Source organism: Fusarium oxysporum, chromosome 12, assembly GCF_000149955.1.
Source record: "Fusarium oxysporum f. sp. lycopersici 4287 chromosome 12, whole genome shotgun sequence".
Lineage (NCBI taxonomy): Eukaryota > Fungi > Ascomycota > Sordariomycetes > Hypocreales > Nectriaceae > Fusarium > Fusarium oxysporum.
The window spans coordinates 1,322,296-1,344,056 of NC_030997.1; the positions used below are offsets into that span (position 1 = coordinate 1,322,296).

At 48.7% G+C, this 21,761-nt stretch overlaps 9 protein-coding genes and 1 non-coding gene across 11 annotated transcripts; 6 read left to right on the forward strand and 4 right to left on the reverse strand.

Annotated features, from left to right (window-relative positions):
• Positions 1–1,889: 1,889 nt before the first annotated feature.
• FOXG_21565 (uncharacterized protein) lies at positions 1,890–2,503 on the forward strand (the record flags this gene model as incomplete). The annotated part of the gene is made up of 2 exons (XM_018401910.1): positions 1,890–2,003; positions 2,057–2,503. 2 exons carry the CDS (start codon positions 1,890–1,892, stop codon positions 2,501–2,503), a joined length of 561 nt encoding a protein of 186 aa, XP_018254054.1.
• Positions 2,504–3,261: 758 nt separating this feature from the next.
• FOXG_14491 (uncharacterized protein) lies at positions 3,262–4,712 on the reverse strand. The gene has a single exon (XM_018394545.1). The coding sequence runs from the start codon at positions 4,443–4,445 to the stop codon at positions 3,804–3,806; it is 642 nt and encodes a 213-aa protein (XP_018254055.1). The 5' UTR covers positions 4,446–4,712; the 3' UTR covers positions 3,262–3,803.
• Positions 4,713–6,826: 2,114 nt separating this feature from the next.
• FOXG_14492 (uncharacterized protein) lies at positions 6,827–7,867 on the forward strand (the record flags this gene model as incomplete). Its single annotated transcript, XM_018394546.1, has 1 exon — positions 6,827–7,867. The coding sequence occupies one exon, from the start codon at positions 6,827–6,829 to the stop codon at positions 7,865–7,867; it is 1,041 nt and encodes a 346-aa protein (XP_018254056.1).
• Positions 7,868–9,347: 1,480 nt separating this feature from the next.
• On the forward strand, positions 9,348–9,608 carry FOXG_21566 (uncharacterized protein; the record flags this gene model as incomplete). The annotated part of the gene is made up of 1 exon (XM_018401911.1): positions 9,348–9,608. The coding sequence occupies one exon, from the start codon at positions 9,348–9,350 to the stop codon at positions 9,606–9,608; it is 261 nt and encodes an 86-aa protein (XP_018254057.1).
• A 1,898-nt stretch (positions 9,609–11,506) lies between these two features.
• On the forward strand, positions 11,507–12,783 carry FOXG_14493 (uncharacterized protein). The gene has a single exon (XM_018394547.1). It carries the CDS (start codon positions 11,559–11,561, stop codon positions 12,555–12,557), a length of 999 nt encoding a protein of 332 aa, XP_018254058.1. The 5' UTR covers positions 11,507–11,558; the 3' UTR covers positions 12,558–12,783.
• A 743-nt stretch (positions 12,784–13,526) lies between these two features.
• On the forward strand, positions 13,527–14,404 carry FOXG_14494 (uncharacterized protein; the record flags this gene model as incomplete). Its single annotated transcript, XM_018394548.1, has 5 exons — positions 13,527–13,588; positions 13,663–13,681; positions 13,747–13,761; positions 13,823–13,843; positions 14,303–14,404. 5 exons carry the CDS (start codon positions 13,527–13,529, stop codon positions 14,402–14,404), a joined length of 219 nt encoding a protein of 72 aa, XP_018254059.1.
• A 592-nt stretch (positions 14,405–14,996) lies between these two features.
• Positions 14,997–16,350, reverse strand: FOXG_14495 (uncharacterized protein; the record flags this gene model as incomplete). The annotated part of the gene is made up of 2 exons (XM_018394549.1): positions 14,997–15,956; positions 16,006–16,350. 2 exons carry the CDS (start codon positions 16,348–16,350, stop codon positions 14,997–14,999), a joined length of 1,305 nt encoding a protein of 434 aa, XP_018254060.1.
• A 208-nt stretch (positions 16,351–16,558) lies between these two features.
• FOXG_14496 (uncharacterized protein) lies at positions 16,559–19,275 on the forward strand (the record flags this gene model as incomplete). 2 transcript variants are annotated; one of them, XM_018394550.1, is made up of 4 exons in its annotated part: positions 16,559–16,737; positions 16,787–17,327; positions 17,377–18,954; positions 19,000–19,275. In XM_018394550.1, 4 exons carry the CDS (start codon positions 16,559–16,561, stop codon positions 19,054–19,056), a joined length of 2,355 nt encoding a protein of 784 aa, XP_018254061.1. In that variant the 3' UTR covers positions 19,057–19,275. The 2 variants fall into 2 exon arrangements, with proteins under 2 accessions (XP_018254061.1, XP_018254062.1); XM_018394551.1 differs by lacking the exon at positions 16,559–16,737 and having other exon boundaries at positions 16,765–17,327.
• Positions 19,276–19,800: 525 nt separating this feature from the next.
• Positions 19,801–19,894, reverse strand: FOXG_21567. Its single transcript has one exon. It is a non-coding gene; the product is annotated as a tRNA-Ile (tRNA).
• Positions 19,895–20,188: 294 nt separating this feature from the next.
• On the reverse strand, positions 20,189–21,548 carry FOXG_14497 (uncharacterized protein). The gene has a single exon (XM_018394552.1). The coding sequence runs from the start codon at positions 21,301–21,303 to the stop codon at positions 20,332–20,334; it is 972 nt and encodes a 323-aa protein (XP_018254063.1). The 5' UTR covers positions 21,304–21,548; the 3' UTR covers positions 20,189–20,331.
• Between the last annotated feature and the right edge of the window lie 213 nt (positions 21,549–21,761).

Sequence of the window (21,761 nt, forward strand, 5' to 3'; positions counted from 1 at the left end):
GATGAGAAACCCATGTCCCATGCATGGCAGCTGTTTTCTGAGCTGTGACATAATCTGGCGGCATGACCATTGCTGCGCGTTTTCTCTAACCCCCCAGATTGCATCTTGGGGGCAATCCTCGCGACACTGTCGTCGGCATCACACCAACCGAAGTCTGCTATTGACGCAGTGCCGACACTGAGACCGGTGTCATCCACATCGACGCCATGCTCTCATTCCGGCCATAGGCTTCGGACACCCCTACGTGGTCAATTGGTGTTGTGCGACAGATTGACACCGTTGCTCTGAGAAGTTGAGGCCTGGAGAAAAGCTTCCGCAGTGATGGCTAGTTCTGTTTGACGCGCCGTCTACTTCGTCGTATACTCAAAGACCGGAAATTTCATCCGCCACGAGGGACATTCGGGTCTGTCTCTATACAAGCCGGCCTTCTCCACACAAATTCTGACTGGAGAGACCACTTGGGTATCTGCATCAGAGAAGGGTTTGCCTTCGTCTAGTGAGGCTGATGGATCAGGGGCGCCTGGACTCATTTCCCTGAGCATCTGCCACGTCCAGCCCATTTCGTAGGCCAGTAAGTCCTGAAGGTAGGCATCAGGATGAGTTAGAAACAGCCTAGGCTCAGAAGCTCTCATCATGACTTGGCTCAGGAACTGAACATCCCACACAGCTGGAGTCATCATCTCAGCATTGGTAAGCATAGCCTGATGGCGTGTCCTTCAATCGTTTCTCGAACCACATTCGTGCGACGGTTCGCGTGAATATGACGCCTAGAGCATGCAAAGAAGCAAGGTTATCATGTACAGGCTAGTGGTGGCTGTGATCAGGTCGGTGGTCTGTATTCGTCCATGAGTGACGTAGACGTGCGACCCAACGCCTTCACCATGCAATGTTCCAGAGTACATCTTGTCGCTCCCTTCATTCTCGTTCTCGGGTGACGAGCTTCCAAACGCGAGCATTGATTACGCGAGATAAGGTCGCCGAGGTTTGTTGCCAGTGCCCATTTGTCTTCACTTATCAATGACGCGTAAGAAGCTCCCCATGAGCGCCAGACAACCATGGCGAGCAGAGGGCATCGGTGACGCGGCACTTCGGAAGCTCGACCTGTCGCCCATACGAAAGCATGATGACCGCAGATCCGGATAATCGTTCCTTGATTGCATTTTCCCCGATGCCAAAGTCTCTGACCATGTTGCATTTGGCCTGATCACTCTCACCAAGCAAGACAAGGCTCGGGTCTCGCCATGGCACGCCCGATCTCAACAAGGATCTTTGGATGTTGGGCCCTTGATAGTCGGACCCGAATGTCCAAGACGTGATGGTCTCTTCAATTGTGAGCGCTGAACACGAGTTTAAATGAAGCTGCGTGCAGCTTCTGTCCGATAAGAGTGCAGGGCATTATGTTGTGGCAGCAGGCGCGTTGATCCCACAGCAACACGCAACACCTTCCTGCAGCAGCCTTGTGTCTTCACCAGCTCCCTGCAAAGCGTGAATGCTGCCCATGTCCATATTCGACTTAATGCAAGGGAAGGAGGAACAGCGCATACAGTGTTGATCACTGCTGGGCACTCTAGACTTCGGCATGGGCGTAGACCAGACCTGTGCAAGAGCTGGCCTCTCACGTCGACTCTCCGTTTCAGCATCCTCCAGATGGTAGCATTTGGGCTCCAAGCTGCGATGGTCCTTGTGCCAGAGTTTTAGAGAAACTGCGAGAAAGATCTGCCGGTAATACTTGTTGACTTCACCGCTGCCTGCTTCGCGTGCTTTGCTTGCAGCGTCGGAGAAGACAGGATGACACGATTGTCACACGCGTCGCTCGCATTGCAACAGAAAGTTGACGCGATGGTCTATTCTCTTGCGGATCTGAGAACAACGACGAATTAGAGCGATGAATGGCTCTGCAGATGCACCTATCGCGCGCGTTCAGCCATGTCCTTGTCAGCCTTCCAAGGTCAACAGACCTCACGCCAGACATCGCCCTTCAAGCGTTCGCGACACCAGCAACTGTCAGTACTGGCTGTTCTATCTACAGCGTCAAGCACTGACCTGTTACTCCCAGTCTACAATCACCAGACATGATGCGCATACGACGAAGACCGACAACGACCGACGAGTTCCGAACGATAAACGACGACCAAGCAAGCTAGCACCACCGATGCGAGTACTCTTCACGAGCGAACGAACGACGAGAGCGACCGAGCGACCGACGAATACGATGAACGACGACGACGACGACGACGAAACACAGCGACGACTCACTTATGACCGCCTGCGATATCAATTCCAACGGACGACGACCGACTGCGATACGAACAAGTTACGACATCGACTATTCTCGCGCAACTACGAACGACAGATCTCGAATGCAGCTACATGTTTTACACATCTTTGCATGGTCAACAATCCCACCACATGGCATTGTATCATCGTGGGAAGGGCGCCTCGCTTTGGCAATTCGACGAGATGGGCTGTCGACAGCTTGCCCTTACTGATGCCTACGATGTAGCTTTTGGCTGAAAAGCTAGAGGTTCTGATGACTGTCTCAATTACCGTATAAGAGGGTTGCTGTCTGCTGTCAAGACAACCCAACCCACTTCTTAACACACAAGAGCAGCAGGCCCCCATTTTATATGGCGTTGGAGACAGCCATCGGGACCACTAACGTTTCAGCCAAAAGCGACATGCTAGGTACTTGTGAGGGCAAATCCGGGCTGTCGACGGACAGATGTCGCTGATGCTATGTGTTTCGCAAGTATCATATCTCTCAATCTCCAGCCTTTCAAGGCTGTGACACATGCAAAGAGGAAGGGGTAGCAACAAGCTGGCGCACAGTGACAAAACTAGCCGGTTACACACAGGGCCGATGTCCTTGCCATTTCCGCCATCTTCTTTGCCTGGCATCGGTGTCTGTACACGAAATCTCAGCGCCTGCTCCGCTACACTAGCTCGACAAACTTGGATTGGCCTGTCTGTAGACTCCAACTCTCTGAATCATTACGACCGCCTCGACGCATCTCGGTACGAGCAGATCATCTCCTCCTCAATGCAACCACTAGGCGTAATTTGATCTCTTGCAACCTACACCTCCGGCCATATGTACCCAAAGTCATAGAGCTGCTCTAGCTGTCGTCTGATTCTGGAAGCATTTGGGTGCACATTAGGGTATCGGATACGGGGTGCGCTCTCAACAGGAACAACCATTGCATCCACAGTAGTATACACAGCCGTCTCCAGTCACCACTTTCTGTGCAGTCAATGCTTTGCCTCTGTTGCCACTCTTTCGTCCTCGCATTGATGTATTGTTCTCAGAGTAACGCTCACGTCGTCAATTCATGTATCCCAACGTCGTAACCTCGTTTGGCGGTCATTGCCTCCCCTCGCGACGATCACTACAATTCAGTCAGCCAACGACTGGCTGACTCGTTTCTCTCGACAGTTCTCCTCCTTCGGGCGCACTCCATGACCCATATCAATGGGCTACTACCAAAAAACCTTCAAAGACGTCCGAACCGAAGCAGCTTTCATGGCTGCTGTTCATCCATTGAGACAGTTGCCAATCCTAACCGCTGTCTTTTCAGACAGGATGCCTACTGACGGTGCTCTTACCCGAGAAAACGTGAGCTGAACGACCATCATGCACTGCGAACTACTCTGCCTGCACGAGCATGATTTCGCCCTTGAACCGTCACCAACCTTCATCAACATGAGCATGGGCCTTCCTCTTTTGCGTCAGTTTCCCCGCACAGAATGCTTTACTATGCAGGCCATTCTGCGAACATATTGCAATTGAGTATTGATCAAATACACTACTTTTCTTTCGTGTCAAGACCCCGAAGTGATTCCCATTCGTCTTCCGTCATTCCAAACTCGATCAGGTCGTACCATTTGCGGTTCATCCAAATAGTGTCTCGTCTTCTGCCTTCCAGCCTGAAACCAATATTCTCGTAGAGATATACTCCTCGTGGATTGTAATTTGTAGTAGTAATACCAATCGTATGCAAGCCAGCGTGGCGGAAACCCCAGTCTACCATCCAGTTGACTGCTTCTCTTCCGTAGCCTTTGCCTTGATGCTCTTTAATAAGAGAGATACCAATCTCGGCGGTTCGGTGATGAGCGACTGTTGGTGAGATGCCTCCCCAGCCGATGCACATGACGCCAATAATAGTTCGTGGCTTCTTTTCTTTCTCTTCTGTCTTGTCATTGTCGTCATCTTCTCTAAGACATATCGCGACACCGAGCAAAGAGTTGACAACAGAGTCTATGTATGAATCAACCTCCTTCGGCCCCTTTGGCAAGAGCATAGTGGGTGCTGAAAGGGCCTGGATGACTGGGTCTTGGAGGATGGTAAGGGCGACTTTTTGGAGGTTCCCGTCGGTTTTGTCGGCTCGAATGTACTCCAGCCGATTTGACTTGTAGGCATTTACGATGTCTTCTGTTGAGTAGTCCATGGTGATTGGTGTGTCTGGAGAGTGCAATAACTGGGTAAATGATCAGAGACTGAATGTAATTGACTGACAAGTTTATTGGTGATGCTTTTGTAGACACACGAGGTCCTCCAATGCCCCAGCCATCTTTGACGCTATTCCCAAGTCGGGTGCCGGATGAGTCATTGGCCGCTTTATGTTCGCTTACTCGTATTCCCTTTATGGCAGTTATCGAACGCGCAAAGAATAGCCGTCTGGATTTGTGAAGTATCTAGCAAGCTCAAAGGCTTGCATTGGCTAGCTTGTGATACCATGGCCATCTGCTCGGATTAAGGTATGTCATGACCCTTTCCCCCAGAAGACCGAGCCCCACGCCGCTAACTGGAATATTCCCCGACTGGAGGCCTCATGCTACCAGTGCTGAGAAGTATTAATTAGTGTTTGTTCAACCTGTAACCATTCTGCGATCTCGTCACGTACAACCAAAACATGCTTCGATGGCAAGAAGATGAGGCCAAGGTTCCGTGAGCCTCATCATGACTTCCGTAAGACTGGCCAACAGCAGGGAGTGGTGCCGGAGAAAAAGATTTCTTCTTTAAAATCCCAGTGTTGCCAATGGCCAGAGTCAATTCTTACACTTTATAACCAATAAAATCCATATTGTGAACCATATCATAAACTTAAAGCTGATATATTAGAGGCTCATATCGTCACTATGGAATACAACCCAATTTTCTTTTTCAAGATTTGACCTACAATGGCACCGTCCATCTTCAAAAATTCCCAGAACTCCCCCCCGAAGCTTAAGTGCAGGTATGGAAGGCTTCCATTCGCCCAAGACGAGCCATTCTGCACTACATCGCCCTTGAACACAAGGGAGACATGGTGCCACTGGATGATTCTGTGAAAGACGAACCCCAAGGACCAAGCGCAGGCTATTAATTGCGACAAGGTCTCCGGACGGCATGCTGGGACTCCCGAGCGGTTGTCATGTAGCACCTGGGTCCATCACTTTGCACCAAGCCTTGCTGGCCTGCAGATGGTACCCCGGAAGAAAGTCTTCATTGACATATTTCTTTATCCCTGAGACAAAAAGGCCACTAGTCATAAGAACGAAGGACATTCATGAATTACAGGGACAGGAACAAATCATCAATCCGTCCCAAGACCCTTTCTGTATCGCGTTATACAGGGCAGGGCGATCTGTATCCCACGAACACCGACTCCCATTCATTGCATGCGACAGGCTTGCCTCCTAGTTCAACCCTTTTTGGAACATGGAGCTATCGAAGTACGATAATTACTTACCAATCAGGAAATTCACTGCCTCTCTGGCCTTCTTCATCAGATTGGTGTTCCAGATGCCCATACCAGGCATTCTAGCACGCCTACCATCAGACTCATCGACAGGAATGCTCAATGGATAAGCGACGACACTACAAAGAATGGACTCAACACCTTTTATGACTGCGAGTATGAGTATATGGAGATCATCGTGAAGCCTAGCTCATCTTCTGCACATATCACAGCATAGCCCTGTTCTGAAGTTCCTCAACCATCTGGACAGACTGCTGGAGGTCAAGTTATACAACCTTCAAAACTTAGGCACTATTCGCTTTCCATATGTGCCTAAACTCGTCATAAGAGACTTTTCTCTCTGTCATTGCCCTTAGACGCAATAAAGTGGGAATTCGAACTTAGTGCATCATCAGGGTTACTGCACTTCGGTCACTTCAGCTCCATTATCCAAAGTTCAGAAAGGCCATAACGCTGACAAACTGGTCCCGCTATTGTCTTTGAGGGGTCTTACAATAAAGATGCGGATGAAATGACGTTTCTCGGGCCAGCATATAACTGTATCGAGCCAGGCTATTTCCGCTAACAGGGGAACTGGGAATTCGGAGTTTGTCATGTAAGCATTGCTCTACCTATAACATTTCAAATACTTAGCCTAGATATTCCTGTTAGTTAGTGTAACCGACCGTGAACAGAGCAACATAGAGCGTCAATGTTAGAAACTTTAGCAAAGGGTCTTGGGTTGAGAAGCGAAAGAAACTGAATGGGATACCCAGAACATAGGTCAAGATCAATGAGCATCAAATATGCCTCCGAGAAAGTCTTTCTGGAAAGCATTCATTCTCTCCCGTGCTGTCTCGAATGCTTTTCCAATAGGGTTTGGCACTACTGACGTGTTGGTTATGGATTGGACAGCTTGCTGATTTGCAACTCAACCTTGAAACATATTTCGCTATGACATGAAAGTTACGGATGTGGCTCAATGGAAAGGCTAAAACAATTAATGTTCGGCAAGCATATTTAAATAACGGAGTTTTCATCTTCAATGCCCTCTCCTCTTTTCCAACTTCAGCCCTTGAACCTTCACACACGCCATCTCGATTCTCGAAATGGCCCCCTCAGCTTTTCATCACTTTTCACAGCTCCCCTATGAGCTCCGCCTACAAATCTGGGAGTCAGCAATTCGGAAAATGCGTACGTTGAATTTCGACTCTTCAAGGTGGGACTCAGCTACCTCTGACATGGCAAACTGCTATTCAGAAATTGGCCAAAAGACGTTCAAAGGCATACACTACGTCACACTCAGCCCGGGGGGAGGTTGGAACCCTCTGGAATTTAGCTGGGAAAAGCCCCATCCCGCTAATCGATCCGCCTATCTTTGGCATGCCGGTCTTTGGATGGCCTGCAAGGAATCCCGTGAGGTCATGCAGAAATGCTGGTTTGGCCACCCCTGCGGCGAATACGATCAAAAAGAGGTGGATGAGCAGGTGAACGCCGGTCTTAGAAAGTTGTTCTATGGGGGCAGAAAGGGCCCGCGCGTGATTTGGAATGGGCGTCGTGAAGACGAGGGCTTATTTTCGCCCTGGCTCATGGCCGCATCCCTCGATGATATGTTTTGCATCAAACCAAGCCGCTGGTCAACTCTAGACGAGTTCAAACTCGCATGTTGGAGAAACAATACGGACTATGCTGTGGAGTTTGACCCATATTGGACCTCCGAACTGTTGGGTCTCGAGAAATATCGACCTACTCATTCTTCATCACCCACCTTGATCCTCGCCATCAAGATCTTTTGCGGAATAGCAACCATGAACCCCCGACTGCCACCAGTAATCCATATCATGGACCGGTATTCCGGCTGGAAGAAAGTCAGTCTCGAAAGCCCACCAGTTTTTCATGATTGCGAGCACGAATATATTCTGATCGACCCGAGCGACCCTCTTGCTTCGAATCGTCTTGCATGCCAAGCTCCTGTTCTGAGGTTCTTGGACCAGGTTGATCGACTACTCAAGAGTAAGTTGACCCATGAACGCAAAAGCTCCCATTTTGCTTTCGGTGAATCCAAAGTTCTTCCTGAGGGACTGTCTGTTCGGAAGTTGGTACGCGTTATGGTCCGGCGTGATAAAGAGATGGTGCTCGAGGCCCCATAAAAGGCAAGGCCATGAGGGCAAAGGTGGACCGCCTAGCCTCGGTAGCTTCTTCAAAGGGGAAAGCAGCAGGGCAAAAGCCGGCTGTACGATGGAGATGATAGTTCATATTGGATGTAGTGTTTTGCACTTTTTTGCACCTTGGCCCCACGCTGCAGGATTCTGCATAGATTTCGTTGAGAAGCTTTCACTAAGGGATATGTGACGGAAACCTGATTCAGGGATGACAAGAGAGTCTTGTTTTTGTACGGCGTCTGGAGTGGTCACTCATGAGGTTTCTGTTGGGGACAAAGGGTTCATATACAGCTTCTGTATGCGGTATTTGCGAGGTGACTGTGAGTGTACGGTCGGTTTCATGAGGATTTGGATCAAAGACCTCATTGATTGCCATCTTTCCTTCAAGGTTCGAATCAAACCATATTGTTGGATGGTAACGGTTTCCAGATGCCCTTCTTCCAATCAACATCGCTTCCTGTTCGTAGAGACTTCTGAGATGAAACGACAAGTCATGCATGCATTCTCAGCTCTCTCGTGACCGAATTAGTGCTCGTTACCGATTCCAAATGACGAATAATTAATTGCAGCATTCAGGACTGAATAGGGAAGAGCTGGTTGCGACTCAATAAGAGCCAGACTGAGTGTAGCCCTACCAATCGTTTGGGCATCGACGATTCTGGAGATCTAGGTGAGGTCTGCTTGTGATGGGGGTTCAGTTCTACTGGCTCCCGGTGAATTAAACCTTGGGACTTTCACAGTCCAATGCCAATACGGAAATGATAAGGTGGACAGGCAATGGCCATCCTCATTGAACTTTGAGATAAGGTTTGAGGGAAACCTGAAATATGCATTACCTGTCCGTCCCTCCAATCATTCGCAATATCCAAGAAAGCTTATTTGAGGCACTGACTTACGCTGGTGAGTTTCATAAGTTAACCACCAGCCCCGTCATTGCCTCCAGAAATTCCTCTTGTTATATTTCTTTCCTTGTTATCTAGCCGTGAACCGAACACTTGAGAGACTGGCTACAGCTGGTACCCCGATCGAATTATGGAAACCTCATGTTCCGCCCCTTCGCCTGGCTACCTTTCGAGTTACGGCAATAAAATCTGGCAGGATACTTGTTTTCACCGTAGGATAGATACAGAGGCATTCAATACATCAAGATGGACGAAAAGAGGGACCTCGGGCCCCTGGACTGCAATTGTGAAACCGACGGTCCAGGGAATCGATCTGCCTACCTGTGGTAAGCAGGGCTCTGGACAGCATGCCAGGAATCTCATGCTGTTGTATCCAGACACTCGGGAAAGCAAGGCTGGTATGTCATTCAGCCAAGAACCAAACACCGCGACTTCGTTATGAAAGATTGGTTCAGATTCGACGTATCTTTTTATGACTCGCCAATTGCTCACAAGAACAGCGATTATATGCCCATGCGCCAGATCATTGGCGTCAACAGGGACATGTGCAGTATCATCTCAGAGTCATGGGACCCCTCGTAAAGGAATGGAAGCCGATCTCCATCCCTGCCGAAGACATTCAAGGTCAGATTAGAAACCAGAAAATTCGGAAGCTTGCCGTCAAATTTGACCCTGCCTGGAACGACGGGCTGGCACAAGCCGCCCATGACACCCGCGTTGCTCGATTCTCCACTCCACTGGCTTTTATGCTAAGAGTATTTCTCGATGTGTCACATCAGCACACCTACATGCGAAAACTTATGGTGATCGACGATATCTCGCAGTGAAAGTCACTAATGCCTCGGGGTAGTCCCGTAAGAGCCTTTGATTGCGATCACGAGTATATCGAGGTGTTCCCCATTGCCTCTGGTGGCAGGGAAGTTCTCGTTTCGAACAGCCCCATGGATATCTTTGTGGATCATTTCAATCTCCTATTCGTGGCCAAGCTACAAAGGATTTGCAATATGGGTATGTGAACCAGCCTAGTGCTATCATGCAACACGTCCGCATGCACTGGCACCGCTGTATCGGGTGACGCACTCGCGTCATGATTTACAGCGAGATGTCAACTGCATCAGCAGCAGGTGAGAAGCATGAATGAGCTTTCAAGCAGCAATTAACTTGAGTTTCGAGAGCTTGGAAGACTTCGGGACGTAGAAGCTACTCTGTAAGGAAAAGAAAGCGTTCGCGACTACACCACAACTTCACGACAACATCAGGCTTTGGAATGTAGAACAGGATGATCGGTAGAGCTACCCTCAGAGCGATTCAGGCGAGGCGCGCCCACGCCCAGCACCGCCATGGGACCTGGCTTACACGACATCTACTCACGTGAGAAGGAACGGGTTAGGCCGCAATGCTGTCTCGAAATGATACTGATGAGTGGCCCATGGAGATCACGGAGATGTACAACAAGTACCTTCTGAATGACGCAGGGATTAGCATCGTGCCGTATGACGGGGACAAAGGCAACTAATCCACATGCAGTAGTTGGCTGATCATGAATTTGTTTAAAATTCCTACGCTGTAGTTTGGTAAGCCCAATGCAAAAAACCTCCATGACGGAATTCTCGATGTTTTCACCCCCATTTTCCTGAATGACTGTATCAACCGGAGGGCAAGCCTCCAACAAGAACGCAAATACAATGAGATTGCCTGAGCACATGCGATGCCAGAATAGACAAGCACGAGGTCATCGTCTCTGGGGCGTGCGGCAAAATCAGGACCCCCTGCACTAGACAGACGATCAGGCTGCGTTAGATATCTCCAACGCGAGCCAGAGTGATATGTATTCGATGTCCATGCGTTATATGACCCAGTCACGTGCGAGGCGCGTGATGTGAGCATCAGCTGTCAGGTCTATCAACTCATATGGATGCAAACATAAAAGGGAACTGAGGGTCGATATGCGGCAGAATTCTCGACAACTGCATGGAAATGGAGAACATGGCATTCCTGAGAGGAAACGCAAACTTCGGTCATGCGCAGGCTAAACACGGTGGTCTCTGAATGTGGATTTTTAGAGACTTGATCGATCCTCTAACTTGGGGAGCATACCAATTACCCAGGCCATCAAAATAAGAGTTTCAAGTGTCTACTAAGTTAACTTAGACTTACCGCTACTCCAATGATAATTAATTCCGACACAAAAAAAGAGCATCGGCTGTGCCAAGGTTTGCGGATGTCTTGAATCACTCAACCTTCGTAGCATACGATAGTGATGAAACACCGTGAAACATATATACACCTTGACAATGACTCGCGGCTTAGTAGAGGCTACTCTGCAAACTTGACCACTCAAACCTTGAGCCTGTCACTTACACAACCACTGTGTTAAACCAGAAGTGTATTACTAACCTTATAACTGACTTATGAACTCAATACCACTACCACCTTTTCCTTTAAGGCCGGGTAGAGAGTCATAATCTAGGTTTTCATGATATCAGCTTTACATTGTAGTGATTTGTCAGACATTTTGGTAGAATATCTAAGTTGTAAGCCAGATGTGTTATTTGCAGTTAAGACTTGTGGCTGAGAGCTTAAATCAGCACAGAGAATTTAGTTACTTTCACAATAAAGAGTCACGCCACAGACAATGAGTCATCTCAAAACTCAGCTAATGTTCTTGTTCGGATATAAATAAAGTCGCCTCCCTTCTTTTAAGCCCAGCACATCTTCCACTTTCTGATCGTCTTCGCGTATTTCTACCAACATGGCCACAACCCGCTTGCTCCACAATGAGTCGCGCCACTTTTCACCCATTCCCGAACTTGCCTGTCGAAATCCGGCTGCAAATCTGGGAAGATGCATGTTTTGATTGGAGCTGTGGCCGCTCTGGTCTGCACTATATCAAATTGGATGAGAACCGGCAACTTGCCCCCCTGAACTGCGAATGGCAAACGACTGGTCCAAGAAACAGATCGGCATATCTATGGCACGCAGGTCTTTGGACTGCTTGCAATGAATCTCGAGATATTGCTGCAAAGCATTGGAGTAATCAGGGTTGGTCAGATTTCCAGGAGAACACCAAGGAAAAATGTCTTGGTGATGTCATCTGGTTCGATACGCCATTTCCTCCTCTCGTTATCCTTCGCACAGGGCTTATACACAGGAAAGGCGACTACGAACCCTGGCATCAAGTTGCTGATATGCACAGTGATATATTTTGCGTCACCGCTGAGTCATGGGAACCATTGGTCAGGAACTGGAAACCCCTTCATGTCGAGGCCGAGGATGAATGGGGGCGCCACTTTATTGAAGATGTTCTCAACATCGCCGTTGAGTTTGACCCGTCATGGAACCTGTTGCTCAAAAAATTCACCCCGGATAACCGCATCAAGGACTATCCTCCGGCTTTGGGCTTTTTAATCAGATTACTTTTGGACCAGGCCCATGCCAAGGAACACAGGAAGAGGGTTCAACTTATCGATAGAAACGTTCTATGGAACGTCGATAATGAACGACTGGCTTGTCATCCGATCTACGTGGATTGCAACCACGAATATTTCGAAGTGCATTTCTTTGACCTCCGGTGTGATAGTCCACTGTCTCATTTTCTGTCCTTGCTCGATAGTTTGATAGGCGACAAGTTGACCAAGATCGAGTACGGAGAGCAGAGCTTCAAGTATTCTTTAAGCGAATCAGATTGGGAGCAGGACGATCGACTCTCTCCGAAAGAACTAATGGGATTTGTTGTGAGGCGGGATAACCTGCGTCCATGGAACCTTATCAGATGATACGCCAAAAAGCTTATCTTGGACTATCGCGTAGGTAGCTTATGCTGCCTAAGGTCTTCGTTTTTGGGAAACCCTTTAGTTTGGCTCGGAGACACATGGGAAGAGATGTGAAGAAAAGCGAACATCGGCAGTGCTTGTTATTCTTAGTTTATGATCTGGATTTTGGAAACAAGTTTAGGATCAATTTATTTGTCCTGTCATGAACAATTACGTCTGCTGTTTTGGGCCAGAGTCGCTGAAAATAAGTGAAATACGCAACCTGTGTAAACCTGTTCAATGAGCGGAATTTGTGTCTCAAGTTCACCAGTGGCCTCAATGTCTTCAATCGCAATCGCCTTCTGGTAAGCACTGACGGTACGAGTGGAGGTTAATCTTCCCAGAGCGTCAAATAATATATGATGCTGATTTTCAGGGCGCACTGTTCGAGAAAATAAAGACGGCGTTGGTTTGGTGTCATTGCGTCGAGATTTCCATTCAAAGAAAATGTCAAATTGACGCTACAGCAACAGTTTCAGTTTACAGCAAACATTTTCTCATCCCATGGTGAGTCTTATCCACTTTGCCCATGGGAAGCGGTACAAACTCCCTGGAGGTAGCAAGGGCCATGGACGACCAAGTCTAACAGTGACAGTCAAATGCCAGACCGTCAAGCCGAATTTGGACGACGCTGCGATTAATTTAACGCACGATCAGTCTTTTAGACGCTTTTGAATGGTAGCTAAATTAATATATTTCGTATCCTCGTACTCGCGAGTCGTATTACTGTGGTTTCTTGCGAGTGTCATCTCCATGTACTGCGTGCGTACCCCGGAATGATGGACCGCGGTTGCTTTGGTGGTTAGGTTTACTACCAAGGGCAGTCTCCCTACAGAGAATGACGCATGGAGGTGCCTCGATATTTGAGACGACCGCGAATTGAGGCAGGCAAACACATTGAACTTGCCTGAGTGTCCGGTCGAGTTCAACACCATGAAAAGCATTCCGATCCCCAGTCTTGTTTTTCCCTTCTTCAAGCCCATCGGAACTCCGCGGTGAGTATGTCCATTCCCACCATCGAAATATCATCATCATCGACTTATTGCTGACTATTTCTCTCTTGTCATAGTCGTCTACCGCCACCTTTGGTAAGTTGTGATGCCTTGTCAAATGTTGATGACGAGCTGATTGCTAACCACTGTCCTCTGCACAGCTTCAGCTGTCCAACGTATGTATCGCATTAGTCTTGGGATGGTCAATTGCTAACCTTGATGTTTCTTTCGCCACAGATCAACCAAATCTCTTTCGTCGTAAGTATTCCCTGTTTCACTGGCATCAACTCACCGAAATTTGTGTTCGAGAAGGATTCTGACCTGCTTCTAGAACAACCATTCATAATGCCTCGCGTAATTTTGCCTTCATAATCTATAAGATCCCGTGATGCCAATATTCTTAGAACGCCTCGAAAAAATATTGGAACAACGTAAGAATTCATCGAACATATCCCCCAATGCCATGACCAAACACCCTACCGATTAGCGAACGTACTCTCAATGATATCCAGAACTATGAGGTTCCTTTGCCGCGAGACCACCTGCTTCTCTTTCCCAGAGTCCGACCGGCGGTTACGCTCGTGGCCCCTCTCAAAACCCCCCAACACACCATTGTCGACATGCTCGAACGACACCAGACCAAGTCTAGTGAACAGCATTTGGGAAATAAATCGGGATCTTCATTAAGTACTAAGTAAATACTGACGAGTTTTTTAGGACACAAACGACTACCAGCACTCCCGGGGTGGCCACGGCCACGGGCGTGGTGGCGCTTCGCGCGTAAGTTCATTCTTTGACACTCTTGGATCAAATGACTAACTTGTGTAACAACGGAACTTCTCCACCGTAAGTGCAGTTATCCGAGTGGTTTCGATTGTCGATTTTTTGACGTATATATAGGATTAGTCTTCGACCTCCTCGCGTCGCCCTTCGCTCTGACTACGCGTAAGTGCGTTCTTCCAATCGGGCTACTGCTATTCATCATACGATGCTAGCAACTTGAACTACACGTAAGGCATGAACGGCATGAGTGGCCTTCAAGGCATGGGCATGAACAGCATGAGTGGCTTTGGAAGTGCTTTGGCTAAGGCTCCAATACCATGGCCATCTAAAACCGTTCCATCAAAGAGTTGACCTGCTTCAAGCCATGGTCCTTCTGGATAGTACAAAAAGCAGTTGGTCATCACATAAAAAGCCTGTTGAATTAAGATAGACATAGTCGCCTTTCATGATTGCGCAATGCAAACATAAGAGTGGAAACTACTGAGAAAGATGAGTAGCTACAAGGAGATTAGTATGAGTCTTTCCCATACATACGAACAGGCCAGATTTCGTAGAATCTAATAAAGTTTGCGAAATACAATAGGTATGCCTCAATGATCATGCCACAAGGGTACCAGATCTACCTACCTCAGATCCGGCCAAATATCCCCTTCTCTGTCCACCTCTTGGCCACAGTAGCAAGACATCCACCAAACAAGCACATCACACCGCTGAAAACAGAAACCTGAAAGAATCCGCCATACTTGCTCACAAGAACACCATTCACAGGCGGACCGATTAAAGCTGCAAAAGAGCTAACGGCCAGCCCCATTCCCATATAAGTCCCATTGTTTCGCGGATCCTTTGACACGAGTGTGAAGGCTGCTGACACGCCGGAGATGATTGTTCCAGAACAAAAGCCAAACACCAGAGCATAAACCACCAAGGCTGCTGTGGTCTTTGCTTCGTTCATGCAGAGAATCACTACCCCGGTGCATAATCCTCCCAGAGCGTAAATGTTGAGTCTACCGTACTTATCTGCGAGTACTCCCGGAAAGATACGACCAAAAGTTGACGCAGCGTTCGTAATGGCGAGTAGATATGACGCCAACGTGGGATTGACACCTCGTGACACCGCGTAAGTCGGGATGAAGAAGAGCGGAGCAAACATGCCGATGAAGAGAAAGAACAGTGACCCTATCACAAGCAAATACAAAGGGTCCTTGAAAGGTGCAATTAAGAAGAACGAGGTCTTTATACTTGGCAAACGGGGTCTGATCGCGATGCATGAAAAGGACATGAGAGGTATCATGACAAAGCCCATGATGCGAATGGACCAGCCAAAACCAAGAGACGAATCGTTCAACATCTTTGATAATGCGATCGGAAAGACAACTCCGCCGATAGAGGAGCCTGAAACGGCTATTCCGAGAGCTGCAGCTCTTTTCTTGTCAAAGTATTGGGAAACGGCAGCGAAAGCGGGGATCTGGAGGAATGCCATTGCAGTGCCCATGAGAATACCTTGAGCAAGCATGAAATGCCAATATTCGGTGCATAAACTCGTCATCATGGTCGCAAAGACGTACGCAACAGCGGCTGGGCGAAGGACCTAAGAAACAATTAGCCTGAATCATCTCATGATGCGTTTGAAAACGTACCCAAGAACCATAACGATCAAACATGGGGCCACTCAAAGCCCCAACAGCGAATTGTATGAATGTCGAAATTGAACCGATCCAAGCGATTGCATCCTCTGAGTGTCCTCGAAGTTGGTGAGTCATGTAGTATTCTTGAAGAACGCCGAAAGAATTGGCGAAACCGAGGCATGAGAAGAATATGCAGGCTGATCCAGCGGCGACCAGCCACGCTTGGAGACCGCCATCTGGCGCATGTGAAAGATCAAGAGGGCCGCTAGCTGCTATCTTCTCCGCTTGGTCCGTATTGTTGCCGAAATCAGAAAGTGGCTGGTCCTGAAGCCTCTTGGTGTCGTCCTTATTGGTCATGATAAGGGACAGCGAAAATGATGCTGAAGTAGTGTCTTGGTAAGAGATTCTTCAATCGAAGATCTCTGTGGCATGAAATATTCCTTATTCATATTTCCAGGTCCCATACTCCTTTTATGTTGAACAGGACGGCCAAGGAGTCAAGTCGCCTACTAGCTCCTATCATGCGTACATGAGGATTGGCCAATGACGATCTAACGGAGTATACATGGCCAACTTCTACATGGTTTCATGTAGCAAGGAGGAGAAGGACCTTCTTGGCACCTTTGCCACCGTTCTCACCACTTCAATTACACAATTCTCCCGCATCCCAAGGCCTTCTCGCAAATCAACATCATCAGAGACCGCCAAAATGGAATCTGTGCGTCGACGACGAAGACCAGCTGTGTACCTGACTCTATTTCATTATATCAAGGCATGGCTAATGTTCTCTCAGGTCCTGCGATCTTTGCCGGAAGCGCAAGATGCGCTGTAACCGAGGATCGCCGTGTAGCAATTGCATGCGCGCAAGAAAAGGCGATTGCGTCTACGAGAATCCCCCTCCAGCTGAAAGAAGCACAACAGGTCAAGATCATGTCGCCGATACTGGGGGAGACTTCAATGCATTTCTCTCATTACCAACACCTGAAGATCTTGTCGCAAGCGCAAACTCTGGATTACCTGGTGTGAGTACAGGAGCAGCAAGCTCTTCAACAGGTGCGCCGACACCAGTCAGTCAATCGTCTGTTCAGGAACTCGGCATCCTTCGAAACAGAGTGTGTCAGCTCGAGAGCCAATTATCATCAACCACTGCAGTACCATCGCAATCGCATGTCTCAACACCAGCTTCAACACTTGAAACCTCATCATCAAGATTGGGCGGAACGTTTCACCTGCACTCTCAAGGACAACATGTTGGCGCATTAGCAACGCCTCGAGCCATCTCTCACAAGTCGCGGTTCTTCGGGCAAAGCCATTTTGTCTGTGGATTACCATTGGTAAGGCGCGATACTTCAATTCGCATTCGCAGATGCTAACAAAGAATAGCTCAGAGACATTATAGAAGCAATTGACCAGTACGCAACTGAGACCTCAGGTCTTGTTGTCGCAGTTCAAAAGTGCAAGACTATGGCAAAGCGCATCAAAGCACTACGTGCACCAGCATGGCCGACACCACTCACCACTGAATTGGCATCCAAAGCAGTTTGCGACAGTCTCGTCGAGTGTTACCTGAAAGGTATAGAGAAGGTGTATCGTATACTTCACATACCGACATTTAGGAACAAGTATGATGCTCTGTGGACCGCTGATGTTGAGTCAGATAGGGACTTTGTGGCTCAGCTCAAATTGGTGCTTGCGCTGGGCGCGACGACCTACGATGACAATTTCTCGTTACGAGCCTCGGCCGTTCAATGGATATACGAAGTTCAGACGTGGATATCAGAGCCAGAGTTCAAATCAAGACTTGGTGTTCAGTTTCTTCAGACAAATATTCTGCTTGTTCTTGCCCGGGAGATGGTCTCCGTGGGAGGGGAATCGTCCTGGATCGCATGCGGTTCACTCCTCAGGACCGCCGTGTCGATGGGTCTGCACAGAGATCCCGCACTGTTATCGAAAACTACGACAATGGCTTGTGAGATGCGACGAAGACTCTGGAACACGATACTGGAACTCTGCCTTCAGTCAAGTCTCTCGTCTGGTGGACCACCAATGATCACAGAAGGAGAGTTCGATACTGAGCCGCCTGGGAATTTTGACGATGACCAGATCATTATCGACAGTGCGACCCCTAGACCTGACAACGTCCTTACTCAAGTTTCGACGCCAAGGGCATTGCGAATGACATTTGCGTCTCGTCTCAAAGTTGTCAAGCTACTTAATGACCTCAGGTCTGGCGAATCATACCAAGAGACATTGCGTCTTGATGCAGAACTGAAAGCTTCATACAAGGAAGCCAATCGGGTGTTGAAGGACTGTAAGAAGGGCCAAAACTCACCAACGGAGTTTGAGCTTTCTGTAGGTGACTTCATCATGCGTCGGTATCTCTGCGCACTTCACTTTCCTTACTATGGACTCTCTTTACAAGAACCGAGCTATGCCTTCTCACGGAAGATGACGGTCGAGTCAGCTTTCAGAATGTGGTCCACTGTATCCTCAGATAGTGCCGGCGGGGCAACCTCTCCAGACAAGCAACAATTCGCGCGTCTCGTCACATGCAGCTCCGGGTTCTTTCGGCTCTCAGCATGGCAGTCCAGTATTTTACTCGTCCTCGAACTGAGGAGTACGGTCCAAGAGGACGATGGCTTTTCCTTGGCACCAGTACGACCAGACTTGTTGAACGTCATGGAGGACTCGAAATCATGGAACTTGCGAACCATTGAAGCGGGCGAGACGAATATTAAAGGCTATCTCATGCTATCGATCTTGATGGCACAAATCAAAGGCATCATGCGACACTTATCCGAAACTGAGATCGTTGAGTCCATAGTGAAAGCTGGTGAAGAGGCGATGCAAGACGCATTGGTAGTGTTTGAATCGCTTCTGGCTCAATTACAACCTGAAGGTACAGAGATTCAAGATTTACAGGAAATTGATCTTACCTTTATGGATGACTGGGATTCTCTGGTGAGTGCGTTGCCCGAGATGTTGAATCATTGCTGACATTGACAGATGGTTGACGATTTTCTTGATGATGGAGTTTCGGATCCGATGGCATGGATATTTTGATCTTTTCGAAACACATACTGTATCCAGCCGAAGTTGTAACGTACTCAGGGAGTACAGATGGTGGATTATGTCGTGAGATTTGAGTGTCAGTGGTTCTGGACATACCACACGCAAGCCATAGAGCTGAGCGTTTCTTCACAACGGCGCTGGGCGTTATTCTATATGACATTGTCTGATAACCTAATTAATGGATAAAAATTATATGTCAGTTTAAAGGTATGAATTGCATGCGTGGTACGTCGGTGTTGCGAGGTTCTGTTCAAAGCTTGGTCGGGGGGTCACTGAGGTGGACGGTGATAATGCATAACAGCATAAATCAAGTCCGACGAGTACTCGTGTTATCGCACCATCAGCGATGCACAAGAAAGAATTTATGCAATGGGCTCCACAGTAGTGAAGTTTATGCATTTAGTGCATGTCATGGCAATAGTGGTTTCGGCGAGACAAGTCAAATAACCTTCACTGAAACGCATCTTGAATTACTTACTTCATTCAATTGACTGCCCCTCCAAGCACATGGTATTGTTTCTTATTCATTTGTCTCCAGTTACACGCTGCTCATTAGTGTCTGCCAGTTCACAGTGAATCTGCATAAAAGAAGTGTCCCACCTTTCTCTCAATTGGTCCAATCGCATAACAGCACCAAAACCTCAACTCCAACAACACTGGTTCATCCATTTCTCAACAGATCATCAATGCCAGACATCACAGATGGCAAAAGGAAGAACTGGATGGCGTTGGGATTGCTCCCGCCAGGGCTTGAACCTGAGACCTTCGCATTACCGACACTCGGGTTGAAGTATTAGTACGACGCTCTAACCAACTGAGCTACGGAAGCCACCAGTTTTGATTGGTGGACAAGGTCTCACCAGAGTTCACAAGCTTGCTGTGGAGTTGGGACGAGGCAGATGTAGCTGATCTCACAGATTTGTATTGGTTGTGGACTTGCCAGCACCGACATCGATGGTGCAATCGTCACCTTCACATTCTCATGAACCTAGATGCCCGGCCAGCAATTCACGGGCAAAGTCTCATTACGGTTGAAGTACAGCTAATTAGGATTACTGTCATGACTCAGAAGTTTCGAGAGCTCAAATGGATAAGGGACTGTAAGAGTTGGTTGAGGACATCACTGGGGAATAGAAACATTTAAAGCACCAAATCGTATTTCAGTTGTCTATAAGTATATGCGATAGATCTAGCACAAAACATATGGGTGAAGTAAAAAGTCCACCATCCACCTCCTTCCTTCAAACAATCACACCATTAAACCATTTAGAGCATGGCAAGAGCACCAACGACGGCAATGATACCGGCAGGGACAACCTGGGCGGCACCAGCAGTGACGACGTGAGTAGGGGTAGTAGCAGGAGGAGCACCAGCGGGCTGGGTACCGGCAGGGGGGTTGTAGGCGGGAGCGGTAGCAGGCTTGGTAGCAACGGGAGCAACAGAGCAAGCAGTGGGGGTGACGAGAGAACCCTCACCGTTGAAGGGAGAGTAGCCAAGGCACTCAGAGTAGGTAGCAGCGCAGTAAGCCATGTTAGCGTCAGCACCAGTGCGGCACTTGTTGTAGGCGTCGGAGCACTTCTCAGCACAGTCCTTGTTCTCGGCGGGAGAAGAGGGCTTGGGGGGAGCATAGCCAGTAGGAACAATAGGCTTGGTGGTGGTGAAGTGGCAGTCAGGGACGGTGACGGTGCCGGGAGCAGTGACGGGGATGGTCTTGTTGCCATAGGTGAGGGTGGTGGCCTCAGGGCAGTAGGTGGTGACAGCGGTGACAACCTCAGTGGTGTAGACAGCAGTGGGCTTTCCACCAGCGTGGCAAGAGGTAGGCTTGACGAACTTGCCGCTCTCCCAGGGGTTGTAGTTCAGGCAGGCAGCGTACTCAGCAGCGCAGGTAGCCATGTTGGCGTTGGGGGCGACACGGCAGTCATCGTACTTGTCAGAGCACATCTCAGCGCAGTCCTTAGCGTGAGTGGGCTTGGGAGGAGCAGCATAGCCGGTGCCGGTAGCAACGGGCTTGGTGACGGTGCAAGAGCAGTCCTCGATGGTGAGGGTGGTGGCCTCGGTGACGGTGTAGGTCTTGTCGCCGTAGGTGAGGGTGGTGGCACCGGGGCAGTAGGTGGTCAGGTGAGTGACGACCTCAGTGGTGTAGTGGACGGTCTCGTTGGAGGGAGGAGCGTAGTGGGGAGAGGCGGTGGCAGCGCCGATGAGGACGCTGGCGATGGAGGCGGACTTGATGAAACCCATTTTGAACGATTTTGGTGCTGGTATAAGCTTAAGCGAGTGTAAGTGTTTTGAGAGCACGAAAAAGTTGGACTGTAAACGAGAGTGTTTTGTCGTGGATGGGATGAGAAAAAAAAAAGAGTAGAAGTCAGTAGGGATGGGGGTTTATAAAGCTGTCTTCGCCTCAGCTGAGGTGAACGTTACTACCGATGCCGAAACCGATCGATGCCCAGAGTCCACTCCCGTCTAGCAAATTGCGGGGATCAGGAACCACCAAAAAGCTCGTGTTTATTTACAGCAACAGGTTTTCAATACGAACAAGTAATTTACCATCTCAATGGGTCCGGAACTCGGCCACTCCTCGCCAACCTCATTGGTCCTTGCTATACGGCTCGCCGAGGAAGCGGGCGACAAGCGGCAGGGATTATCCCGTGTGCTATACGACGAGTCATCTCATCCCCTTTCCCCCTGCGCTAGGCTAA

Excerpts from the sequence above, each read along its gene's own strand:
- FOXG_14497 (XM_018394552.1), bottom strand. The coding sequence starts at position 21,303 with ATGGGTTTCATCAAGTCCGCCTCCATCGCCAGCGTCCTCATCGGCGCT.
- FOXG_14491 (XM_018394545.1), bottom strand. The coding sequence starts at position 4,445 with ATGGACTACTCAACAGAAGACATCGTAAATGCCTACAAGTCAAATCGG.
- FOXG_14493 (XM_018394547.1), top strand. The coding sequence starts at position 11,559 with ATGAGTCGCGCCACTTTTCACCCATTCCCGAACTTGCCTGTCGAAATC.